The sequence below is a fragment of the Centroberyx affinis genome, unplaced genomic scaffold, assembly GCF_046629955.1.
Source record: "Centroberyx affinis isolate AG114_WGS23_722 - 3 ecotype Tasmania unplaced genomic scaffold, CSIRO-AGI_Caff_v1 ptg005575l_1, whole genome shotgun sequence".
NCBI classification, from domain to species: Eukaryota; Metazoa; Chordata; class Actinopteri; order Beryciformes; family Berycidae; genus Centroberyx; species Centroberyx affinis.
Genome location: NW_027282803.1, coordinates 1 through 11,922, shown reverse-complemented (window position 1 = coordinate 11,922; position 11,922 = coordinate 1). Strand labels below are relative to the sequence as shown.

Below are 11,922 nucleotides of genomic sequence, written 5' to 3'. Positions count from 1 at the left end.
ATTTAAAATCAAAGTCACAGATCAGACAGACTGTCCTCAACATAAACAACAACAAACATGAAACACAAACACCAAAACACCAAAACACCAAAACACCAAAACCCCAGCTCGTGCCAGCACGCGGTACGAGCCTCATGTCGTTATTTCCAACCCAAAGCATTTGAACGCAACGAGTCAGATTGACTCTTTCAGAAAGGGAAAGTGAAGAGTTTACGAGGAGACCCTGAAGGCAGCATCCGAACATGTTGCGGCTTCTGATTGGTCAGTTACCAGCTGTTGTGACCACGTGACAAAGAAGATGGCTGCCTGCAGGAGTGAGGATGGTAGGTGGAATTTTAACTAGTAAACTGATAAAACCAGGCTGTCCGGAGCGGTTTGGGTTCCTGTGAACCGAACTGAACTGAATCGAACTGGACTGGACCGAACTGGGCCGGACTGAAGTGTTGGTGACAGTAAAGTCCAGACTGAGCTGGAACAGTTTCAGCTGCTCAGCTAGCTCTGATGCTAACAGCTAGCAGCTAACCAGCAGCTGCAGGTTTATAGGTGTATTAATATTGTAGTTATTAACTGTAACTGTAGTTTTGTGCTGCTGTCCAGTGTGAGTCTGACTGATGACGCTGTTACAACTCTGACATCATCACACTGTTTTCCTTTAATGGAAAATAGGAAACATCAAGAGCTGACGTCATCTACTTTACTGACAAAATTCTAACGATGTACAGAGCAGATCCTTTTCCACAATGGACTGACGATGTGTTTATCTCACGATACGATGCGATACGCGATATGGGTTTCACTATTCGATACAACTACATTATGATGTGATCAATAAAAGTTCAGTGACAACAAAGTCTGACTGTGCAGAATTCTGTTTATTTCTGAGACTCAAATCTTTCCAGCGATGCCATTGGCTGCTAGAATGTAAACAACAATTTAAAAATGTCGTTACAAAGTGACAATAATATAATTTGGATGGAGAGCTTGTGAAACTGTGATGGTCAAGAGTCTCATTAGTGATTACTACAGCAGAATAACATGGAGCTGATATCACCATTCATGTTCCTGACAGCAGAATAACATGGAGCTGATATCACCATTCATGTTCCTGACAGCAGAATAACATGGAGCTGATATCACCATTCATGTTCCTGACAGCAGAATAACATGGAGCTCATATCACCATTCATGTTCCTGACAGCAGAATAACATGGAGCTGATATCACCATTCATGTTCCTGACAGCAGAATAACATGGAGCTCATATCACCATTCATGTTCCTGCACTGTGTTTCTGTCTGCTGCTGCACATCTCTGCTGTGATGTCATCATCCAGTCATGTCATGTTTTGTTTTGCCCCCTATTTGTTCTACCAAATAAAAGAAAAATTGCTATAATTATTCTTTTTTGTTTTCCCGCTTCAACAACTGATTTCTCCACCAGGATCAATAAAGTTCAATCTGATCTGATCTAATCTAACACACATAAAGTCTGTCAGTCAGCCTGTTGATCAGCTGTATTGATGACATTAGTTTCAGAGCAGTGACACAGATCAAACCTTTATAGTATATTTTCATATCGTATATTAATTTCCCCTTTAATGTTCTTTGTCTCAGTTTGTTCTGCTGCTTTTATTTGTCCGTCCTGCAGACTACATGCTTTACTTCAGATTGTTTCATACTTTACTCTCTTCTGTTTCTACTGAACATGTTCTAATGTTGGAATTAGCAGTTGTTTCTATCGAGTTTCCCCACAGGATCAATAAAGTTTCATCTGATCTAATAATCTAATGTGATGTGATGATGTCATCCCTCTCAGCAGGTCAGGACAGCATCCTGGAGCCTCTGTGTTTCCCGGAGCGTCCCGCTCCCGGTCCGCCTCCCGGTCCGTCCGGTCCCCCTCCCGGTCCTTGTCCCGGTGACCCGGCGGTGTGTGTGTTCTGCTCCCAGTCCGTCCCGCTGCAGGACCAGGACCTGCTGCTCAAACACCTGCTGCTGCAGCACAAGCTCGTCATCGCCGACGTCAAACTCATCGCTGATTTCCCAAAGTAAGAACCTGAGCTGACAGGAAACCATCTGATTTAAAACGTTTTAAAATGTCCCACATCCAGCTGACAGCTTCCCACTGCATGTTCACTCTTAGACACATATATATATTTTTTTAAACAATTTATTTATTGACTTTTTCTCAGACACAGAGCAGTTTACGGGAGAAAACACAGAATTGAAGTATCAAGGATATAAAAAACAAATAAGATCAAGTATTAATCCCACAAGACCAGTCCCCCCCCATATATATATATATATATATATGGGGGGGGGTCTGTGCGTTTCCATAACAAAGCAAGACATTTATTACCAGCAATCATGGCCAGTTTGATAAATCGCACAGATATTGGCTTTTATCAAATATCGGATATTGGCCAGTAGGACGATAAATCTAAATTCAATATATCTCAGTACAAAACATGTCAGTCCGTCTGCTGTCAGGAACATGAATGGTGATATCAGCTCCATGTTATTCTGCTGTCAGGAACATGAATGGTGATATCAGCTCCATGTTATTCTGCTGTCAGGAACATGAATGGTGATATCAGCTCCATGTTATTCTGCTGTCAGGAACATGAATGGTGATATGAGCTCCATGTTATTCTGCTGTCAGGAACATGAATGGTGATATCAGCTCCATGTTATTCTGCTGTCAGGAACATGAATGGTGATATCAGCTCCATGTTATTCTGCTGTCAGGAACATGAATGGTGATATCAGCTCCATGTTATTCTGCTGTCAGGAACATGAATGGTGATATCAGCTCCATGTTATTCTGCTGTCAGGAACATGAATGGTGATATCAGCTCCATGTTATTCTGCTGTCAGGAACATGAATGGTGATATCAGCTCCATGTTATTCTGCTGTCAGGAACATGAATGGTGATATGAGCTCCATGTTATTCTGCTGTCAGGAACATGAATGGTGATATCAGCTCCATGTTATTCTGCTGTCAGGAACATGAATGGTGATATCAGCTCCATGTTATTCTGCTGTCAGGAACATGAATGGTGATATCAGCTCCATGTTATTCTGCTGTAGTAATCACTAATGAGACTCTTGACCATCACAGTTTCACAAGCTCTCCATCCAAATTATATTATTGTCACTTTGTAACGACATTTTTAAGATCAGATCAGATCAGATGCAGTTTATTGATCCCTTGGGGAAATTCAGGTGTCACAGCAGCAGTTGACGGACAACACCAAAGAAGTAAAGTAAGTGAAGTCCAGCTAATAAAGACATAAAGGAAATATCTGCTAACAGAATAAAGGAAGTGCAGTTTCATTTGATTCATTGATCAGGATGCAGGAGGAAACATGTTGGACTGATCTGAGCTTCTGAAGGCCGATGCTGATGAAGTCACGTTTTGTGCCGATATTCAATATCTTTAGATTTGACCATTTTCGTGCCACAAATTCCCAGAATTCAGTGTTTCTCCAGAGTTTTCTTCTCATCCGGGTGAAAAGCCTCTGAAACATTTCAGACACTAAAACTCTCCACTGACAGAGTTTTAGTGTCAGCAGTGAAACCAGATCAGCTCCATCATGTCAGCAGGGAGCAGCAGGACTGGACCATGAAGGGTGACATCACATGGTCTCTGTCTGACCTGGTGGACCTGTGACCCCTGACCCCTGACCCCTGACCCCCGCTGTGTCTCTGCTCCTCAGGTACTTGTTGTATTGGAAAGGCCGCTTCCTGGAGCAGCCGCTGACAGACTTCTGCAGCGTGATCAAGACGAACTCCACCGGTCCGGCTGGTGAGGAGCTCCACTCTCTCATGTTGTTGTTGTCATGATGTTGTTGTTGTTGATGTTGATGTTGTTGATGTTGTTGTTGTTGTTGCTGTTGTTGTTGTTGTTGTTGCAGAGAAGCAGGAGGAGTACTTCCTGCTGTGTGACGTTCTTCCAGAGGACAGACTGCTGAGAGAGAACCTGCAGCAGAAGAGGCTGGTGAGGATCTGAACTCAGACTCAACACACAGATCATCAGCTGATCTCAGATCAGTCTAAAGCTCAAACTGATTTCACTGCAGACAGAAGAAGATCCAGTTCCATTTGTTTTTATCTCAGAGTGAAGCTTCAGTTCTGACAGAGTTCAGATTTATGTTTGATCTTGATGCCTTCCTTCCTTCCTTCCTTCCTTCCTTCCTTCCTTCCTTCCCTCCCTCCCTCCCTCCCTCCCTCCCTCCCTTCCTTCCTTCCTTCCTTCCTTCCTTCCTTCCGTCCTTCCTTCCTTCCTTCCTTGACTAAAACTGCACTGATCAGGCACTGCAAAGTCTTCTTCTGTGGTGTTTATCTGACAGTGTTGTCCCAGAAGAGCAGGTCCTGGTCTTCTTCTGTGGTTTTGATGGAACTGTTTGTCCTACAGGAGCAGGTCGTGGTCTTCTTCTGTGGTTTTGATGGAACTGTTTGTCCTACAGGAGCAGGTCGTGGTCTTCTTCTGTGGTTTTGATGGAACTGTTTGTCCTACAGGAGCAGGTCGTGGTCTTCTTCTGTGGTTTTGATGGAACTGTTTGTCCTACAGGAGCAGGTCCTGGTCTTCTTCTGTGGTTTTGATGGAACTGTTTGTCCTACAGGAGCAGGTCGTGGTCTTCTTCTGTGGTTTTGATGGAACTGTTTGTCCTACAGGAGCAGGTCCTGGATCAGCAGCAGAAGGAGAGAGACGACAGCAGCTTCCAGCGGCTCTGCATGTTCTGCAGTGAGGAGTTCAGTGGAAACAGGTACAGTACAGACAGACAGGACAGACGGGACAGACAGGACAGACAGACAGACAGACAGGACGGGACAGACAGACAGGACAGACAGACAGGACAGACAGGACAGACAGACAGACAGACAGGACAGACGGGACAGACAGACGGGACAGGACAGACAGACAGGACAGACAGACGGGACAGGACAGACAGACAGGACAGACAGACGGGACAGGACAGACAGACAGGACAGACAGACGGGACAGACGGGACAGACAGACAGACAGGACAGACAGGACAGACAGACGGGACAGACAGACAGACAGACAGACGGGACGGACAGACAGACAGACAGACAGGACAGACAGACGGGACAGACAGACAGACAGGACAGACAGACGGGACAGACAGACAGACAGGACAGACAGACGGGACAGACAGACAGACAGGACAGACAGACGGGACAGACAGACAGACAGGACAGACAGACGGGACAGACAGACAGACAGACAGACAGGACAGACAGACGGGACGGACAGACAGACAGACAGACAGGACAGACAGACAGGACAGACAGACGGGACAGACAGACAGGACAGACAGACAGGACAGACAGACAGGACAGACAGACAGGACAGACAGACAGGACAGACAGACAGACAGACAGACAGACAGACAGACAGACAGGACAGACGGTCTGTAGCTGTCAGTCACAGGTCAGAGAGTCGGTCTTCTCTGTTGGACACAGACAGGAAGATAAAGATTCAGCTGAAATAGGAATTGTAAAGTTATTGTTATTGATCAGAAACTATCAAGCGCTCAGATGGATTCTGGTTGTTTGGAGCTGTGAGACAGTAAACACCTTGTTTATTTATTAGAGGAGCATTAGATGGAATATAAACATGATGAATATCTTCCTAGTCGAGTGTTTTCATAGTTTAACGAATATCTAAGCGACCTTTAAATCTTCTGCTGCAGCTTCTTTCTCTTTTGGTTTTTTCTCCAGGACAGCTCAGTCTGTCTTCTGATCTTTTCTTCCCTAAACTGATGTGTAGATGATGAAGTGAACTTCTGAAATGTCACAAAAAACAAAAAGTATATGAGGTGTTTCCTGAATGTCAGAGAACATCCGTGAGTCTTAAAGTTGCTGTCGGCTAATATATAAAACATCATATTTTCATCTGAAGACCAAAAGCAAGAAAAGAAAAGCAGCTGCAGTGTTATAATGCACCAGCTGATGTTCATACAGCCACAGAGACTTTACATGTTAGAAAGAACATGTATGATATTTCACAGACAAATGTTAAATCATTATTTGAAATTCCATTTCCATCGCTAATTTGTGAATAATTTCTTTATAGACAGAAAACATTTTTCCTCCTCAAGCGAGCAAGAAAACATTTTTGCGATGTTGAGGAAATTTTAGATATTTTCTGTCACCGTTCAGCTTCTGGAACATGAAACATAAACCAGTCTGCATGAAGCTTCTGCAGACAGATTCATTACAGGAGCTGAACCCAGATCTGTAAAGACTCACATCTACAGGTAAACAGCAGACTGAGACCGCCATCTGCTATTGGCTGATCTTTAGTGCCATGTCATCACCTGGCACCAAAGATCAGCCAATAGCAGATGTCAGTGTCAGTAGCTGTGAGCCAGACTGGAGCTTGGTGGAGTTCAGTGTGAAGAGCTCTGGTCTGCCTCAGGTCTTCTCTGCTGAACCACATGGCGAGGGAGCACTCCTTCAGCATCGGCCTCCCAGACAACATCGTGTTCTGCAGCGACTTCCTGGACGCTCTGCAGCGCAAACTGGACAAGTAAGACTCAGACCAGGTTTCTGTTCAATCACATGAATACAGATGAAACCAGCAGAGATCACACAAGACCTGAGGCCGGATTCACCAATGTGTTCTTAAGATAGATCTTAAGAAATGACATTAAGAAGGCTCTTAAGTGCAGTTCCTCAATATTTTCTTAGTAACAGTCTCATTTCTTACGAATTTCTTTAATTTTCCAACTTAAGAACTTCTCAAAATAGGGCCTGAATTAATTCTGGTTAATAAACTTTAGGCTTACTGCCATTGAGGCTAGGAGACAAGGCTAGGAGGCTAGGAGACAAGGCTAGGAGGCTAGGAGACAAGGCTAGGAGGCTAGGAGACAAGGCTAGGAGGCTAGGAGACAAGGCTAGGAGACAACCCAAAGTGCTTCCATCTACAAAACAATTGGGGAAAAACCTATTTAGAGCAACTAGAGCAAAGATTTAAACATTGGTTGCTGTTGGTAACTGTAAAATTTGCAGCTTATTTCCAACAGACATGAGACAGAGGCCTACCTGGCCCTACACCAAATAAAGCTTTACAATAAATGTTCATCTTAATGTTAGGTGTAGGGGAACCTATGAAGACTTTGAACTATAACCTACTTGTCTAAAATGTGTTTAAATATATGATATTAGAGGCTTACCTTTTCACTGTAGGAGGTTTAAGACAGGTGAAGGGCCGTCTGAAAGTTAAGAAAAAAATCAAGAACAAATTTGACAACTTTCATTTCAAGAATACCATTTATTCCTAAGTTTTTTCTTAGGAAGAAACATAAGAAGAAAGTTAAGAAAATATATAAGAACTGTTTTTGAGAATAGCATTTTTTCCTATTTTTTTTTCTTAAGACTAAAGTCAAGAAAAAAATGTCACTTGAGAAGATTTTTTTCTTAAGAAGGTTTTGTGAATCCGGCCTCTGGTCCAACATGTGACTGTTCTCCTCTGTTTTTATGTCTTGATTCATTTAAAGTGAAAACCTTCACTCCAGGTTTCTTCTTCTGTGTCTGTCAGTCTGCAGTGTCTGTACTGTGAGAAAACCTTCAGAGATAAAACTACGCTGAAGGATCACATGAGGAAGAAATCTCACCGCCGCATCAACGCCAGCAACCGAGAATACGACCGCTTCTACATCATCAACTACCTGGTGAGGAGATGAGAAAATAAATGAGTCCTTAATTTAAAAAATAAATTAAGTAACTTTTAATTAAAAATTAAAAGTGACTTTATTACTTAGACCGTGGCAGCAGCAGTTAGTTCCTCTGGTCTCTCCTCCTCCTCCTCCTCCTCCTCCTCTTCCTCTCTTCTTCTAAAGTCACATCAGTCAGTTTTCTTCCATTTCTCATCCAATCAGCTCAGTCTGCAAGTTCACTCCTCTTCTCTGGAGGTTGTTGAAAGGCATTCTGGGAAACGTAGTAAATGACTCACTGCAGTAGTAGCAGAGGAGGCAGGTTGAGGGAAAGTGGGTTCAGCAAGACAGTAAATGACTCTTCATCACTAGATAACTGCTGGATGTGTTGAATATATGATATATATGAGATAATATAATGATATATAACAGTCAGAGTTGTTGTGGTTTCCAGGAGCTTGGGAAGACGTGGGAGGAGGTGCAGAGTGAGGATGACCGTGAGCTGGTGGACGATGAAGATGAGTAAGTTTCAGAGTCAGAACAGTCGTTCCCGTTCAAATCAACGCTCCTGGACGGTCGGAGCGGCGGCCATTTTGATGTGAACCGTTGACCTAGCTTCTGTGTAAAGCGACTTACAGCCGAGAGTCACTGAGAGCTTTGACAGCCGATTGGTCGGTCTGACAGGTGACCTCGTGTCTGTGTTCTCCGCAGCGATTGGTCGGACTGGCAGGCTCACCCGGTCTGTGCTGTGTGTCTGTTCTGCGATCAGCAGTCAGAGACGATGGAGAAGATCTACAGACACATGGAGGTACGACAGACAGCGACTGACAGTTCAACTGATAAAATATAAGATATAAAGAGTTTACCTGAGATATGTTTAAAAAAAAGTGTCTTCTGTGTGTGAAACTTAATCAGTAAAGCCTTGAAGAACATCAGGTCTGAATGTGTGAGTTTGGTCAGGAACACAGGAGTCCTGTACAGACTGCTGCAGGACCCTCTGAACCATCGTCTGTCGGTCTGAAGATCAGACTCCGGGGGCGACGGACAATATTTGGGGTTTCCGGTGCAGTCTGAGTTGAGAGACGACGTCTACGACCGGATTGTTTCACAAGTTTTTTAGGTCCAGACGACATTTGGGCTAATCTCTATAAACAGAAATCTGCATATGAGACTCGTCTCTCCGCTCCGACTCCGTTCTCTCGTCTCAAGTCTCTAATCGGACTGTAAACAGACCGGCTCAGGAAGAGGAAGTCTTGGCCCGGATGTCCGCCGGCTGCACCGGAAACCCCCAAATATTGACCGCCGCCCCCAGAGTCTGATCGATCAGACCGATAGACGACGGGTTCAGAGGTTGCCGTCATGTAGCCTGGACAGCTGGACGAGACATTTCCAGAAACATAAGTTTAAAATATATGAATAACAGGAGGTCCGGCTCTCGACCGGAGGCTCGGAGGAGTTTTAGGACTTTTAGGTTTCTCTTGTTTCTCTTGTTCATTTTGTTCCTCTTGTTCCTCCAGGAGGCTCACGGCTTTGATCTCCATAAGCTGAGGATAGACCTCAGTAAGTAAAACCACAGTCTGAAACAAACACTAAAACCTAAGCATTCAACTCCATCATCATCATCATCATCATCATCATCATCATCATCATCATCATCATCATCATCATCATCATCAGTAAAGGCGGTAGTATACCAAGTTGCTGGAAATAGAAACTCAGTTGATCAGGTGGGAGAAAACAAACATTAGTTTCCTCTCTGCGGCTTCATGTGGTTCGTTCATGTCGCTCCACACCAGCAGGGGGCGCAGGAGGATTAAAGAGGGAACTGAGACTGAGGGGAACCAGGAACAAAACCTCAGAACAGCAGCTGAGGGAATCTGATTGGTTTGATCATCATAAAGTTTCAGAAATCTTCTAGCCTCCAAACCACAAAAGAGTTGACCACAAAATATCTATATACTGGATATATCGCAATATTTTCTGCAGTGTTTTTGAATATAAAATAAAATACCAATAGAAAAGAAAATACCCCTCCAAAATGTAAAGTTTTGATGGCGGGACACCGTCGCAAGATTACATTTCGGAACACACCGGTCACATGACAGGTCACATGACAGGTCACATGACAGGTCACATGACAGGTCACATGACAGGTCACATGACAGGTTGACAGTCAGTCAGGTCTCAGTGAGCGGGGAGTCTGAGGTCAGCGCAGCGCTTTGTTTCTTCCTGCAAACGTGTCGTGTTCCTACGAACCTGCTGACATTCGTTTCTGCAGCAGGTTGATTGATTGATTGATTGATTGATTGATTACCTTTATCGATCACACGGTCCTGAAGCCCCTCTGCTGTCCTCAGATCTGCGGTTCTACCAGCAGGTGAAGCTGGTGAACTTCATCCGGCGGCAGATCCATCAGAGCCGATGTTACGGCTGCCAGCGGAGCTTCGGCTGCCGAGCCGCGGCGCTGCAGCACATCATGGCCGCCGGTCATGTGATGAAGCTGCCGGACGTGTCGGCCTGGGACCAGCCGCAGTGAGGCTAGCTTTTATTTTCTTACTGCACATATTTCATATTTTTAGTAGATTTCTTCTTTGTCTCAGTAAGTTCTGCTGGTTTTTTTCACGCCCTGCATGCATTGTGTAATTCACATTTCATACTTTTTATTCAAGTTCTACTGTAATTCTTGGTTGCATAATGTTGAAATACTCAATTTATTATTTCTTTCTATTCTTGTTGTTTTATTTATTCTTTTTTATTTTTAGGTAACAGAACTAACCAGAGCTCAGGATGGGTCCTTTAACAATCTTTGTTTTAAATGTTAATATAAGTTTCACCATGTTTTACTAAACACAGTTGAACTTTTATGTCCCTTAACTATTAATTTCCTTTTTCTTGTTCTGCCTTTTTATAGTTCCATTCATCAGCTGTTCAGTCAGAATCAGGCTGCTTCTGTCTCCTTATTTTGGGTTTTAAATTGATCTTAAATTCAATTGCAGGCAGCATTAAAAACGTTTTTCCATGTGTCTTCTGAAACCTTTTATACATATATATAATATATATATATATATATATATTATATCCTGTTGTCAGAAGATCACAGAAGGTTCATTTAAATGATGTTGCTCTTTTAGGAAGTGTTGAAATACTTTTATCTTCTAAAACCATGAAGGCAGGAAAGCTTCAGTTCTCTACATCCTTTGAAGTGACGCTGTTCATCAGAGCTGAATGTCCTGACCTGGTCTGTCCTGATCTGTCCTGGTCTGTCCTGGACTGTCCTGGTCTGTCCTGATCTGTCCTGGTCTGTCCTGATCTGTTCTGGTCTGTCCTGGTCTGTCCTGATCTGTCCTGGTCTGTCCTGATCTGTCCTGGTCTGTCCTGATCTGTCCTGATCTGTTCTGGTCTGTCCTCAGGTATTTCTTCCCCACCTATGAGAACGACGCCCTGCTGTGTTCGCTGGCGGACAGCGACGGGGAAACGGACGGTTCGGTCCGGAGCGAGGACGTCCCGGTCATCGCCGAGGACATCAGCGACCTCCGAACCCTGAAGCAGAGCAGCGTCCTGAAACAGCTGCTGAAGAACACAGGCTGAGGAGGAGGAGGAGGAGGAGGAGGAGGAGGAGGAGGAGGAGGAGGAGGAGGAGGAGGAGGAGGAGGAGGAGGAGGAGGGGAGGAGGAGGGGGAGGGGGAGGAATAGTTAGATGTTGGATGGTTGAATGGATAGATAGAAGAATGGATGATGGATGGATGATGGATGGATGCACAGTGCTTCTTCTCATCAGACTCGCCCCAGTGTGCACCAGGACTGCACATCACATATTATATATATAATATACGTATGTTATGTTCGATACTGCAGAAAAAATTGATATCCGCGAGTTGCTGGATATCACAGTTGCTGAATATTTCAGTTAAAGATTTTCAGAAAGAAAACTTGGCTGCAGAAGCTCAGGATCCGTTCAGTTTGAATGAAAGGAAAAGTTTTTCTCTTCCATGTTAAGATGAAGTGCAGAGATTCTCCAGCAGAAAAGTTCAGCCTCATGATTTAGAATATAAATATTGACAATATTGCGATTTTATTTTTTAATTTTTTTTTTGAGTTGTGCAGCCTGATGTGCACTTTAAAAGCCATCAGAAGCCTTTCAGGATAGTTTGGGTGTTGAACATTTCAACATTCACTTGGTCCATCCAAGCAATAAAGAGGATTTAATAAAACTTTACTCAAATGTGAACTTTATTCCTTTA

General features: G+C 43.8%; 1 protein-coding gene across 2 annotated transcripts; it reads left to right on the top strand.

Annotated features, from left to right (window-relative positions):
• The first annotated feature begins 289 nt into the window (after positions 1-289).
• Positions 290-11,916, top strand: znf277 (zinc finger protein 277). 2 transcript variants are annotated; one of them, XM_071546971.1, is made up of 13 exons: positions 290-323; positions 1,815-2,043; positions 3,716-3,804; positions 3,914-3,996; positions 4,674-4,765; positions 6,445-6,555; positions 7,567-7,699; positions 8,136-8,203; positions 8,393-8,489; positions 9,199-9,241; positions 10,039-10,213; positions 11,092-11,268; positions 11,596-11,916. In XM_071546971.1, the coding sequence occupies exons 1-13, from the start codon at positions 299-301 to the stop codon at positions 11,675-11,677; spliced, it is 1,404 nt and encodes a 467-aa protein (XP_071403072.1). In that variant the 5' UTR covers positions 290-298; the 3' UTR covers positions 11,678-11,916. The 2 variants fall into 2 exon arrangements, with proteins under 2 accessions (XP_071403072.1, XP_071403073.1); XM_071546972.1 differs by lacking the exon at positions 11,596-11,916 and having other exon boundaries at positions 11,092-11,271.
• The last annotated feature ends 6 nt before the right edge of the window (positions 11,917-11,922 follow it).

Bases quoted from the DNA above. Each gene is read 5' to 3' on its own strand.
- znf277 (XM_071546971.1), top strand. From the start codon at position 299: ATGGCTGCCTGCAGGAGTGAGGATG. The intron at 3,805-3,913 runs GTGAGGAGCTCC...TTGTTGTTGCAG, and splicing joins GAACTCCACCGGTCCGGCTG to AGAAGCAGGAGGAGTACTTC. The intron at 3,997-4,673 runs GTGAGGATCTGA...TTTGTCCTACAG, and splicing joins ACCTGCAGCAGAAGAGGCTG to GAGCAGGTCCTGGATCAGCA.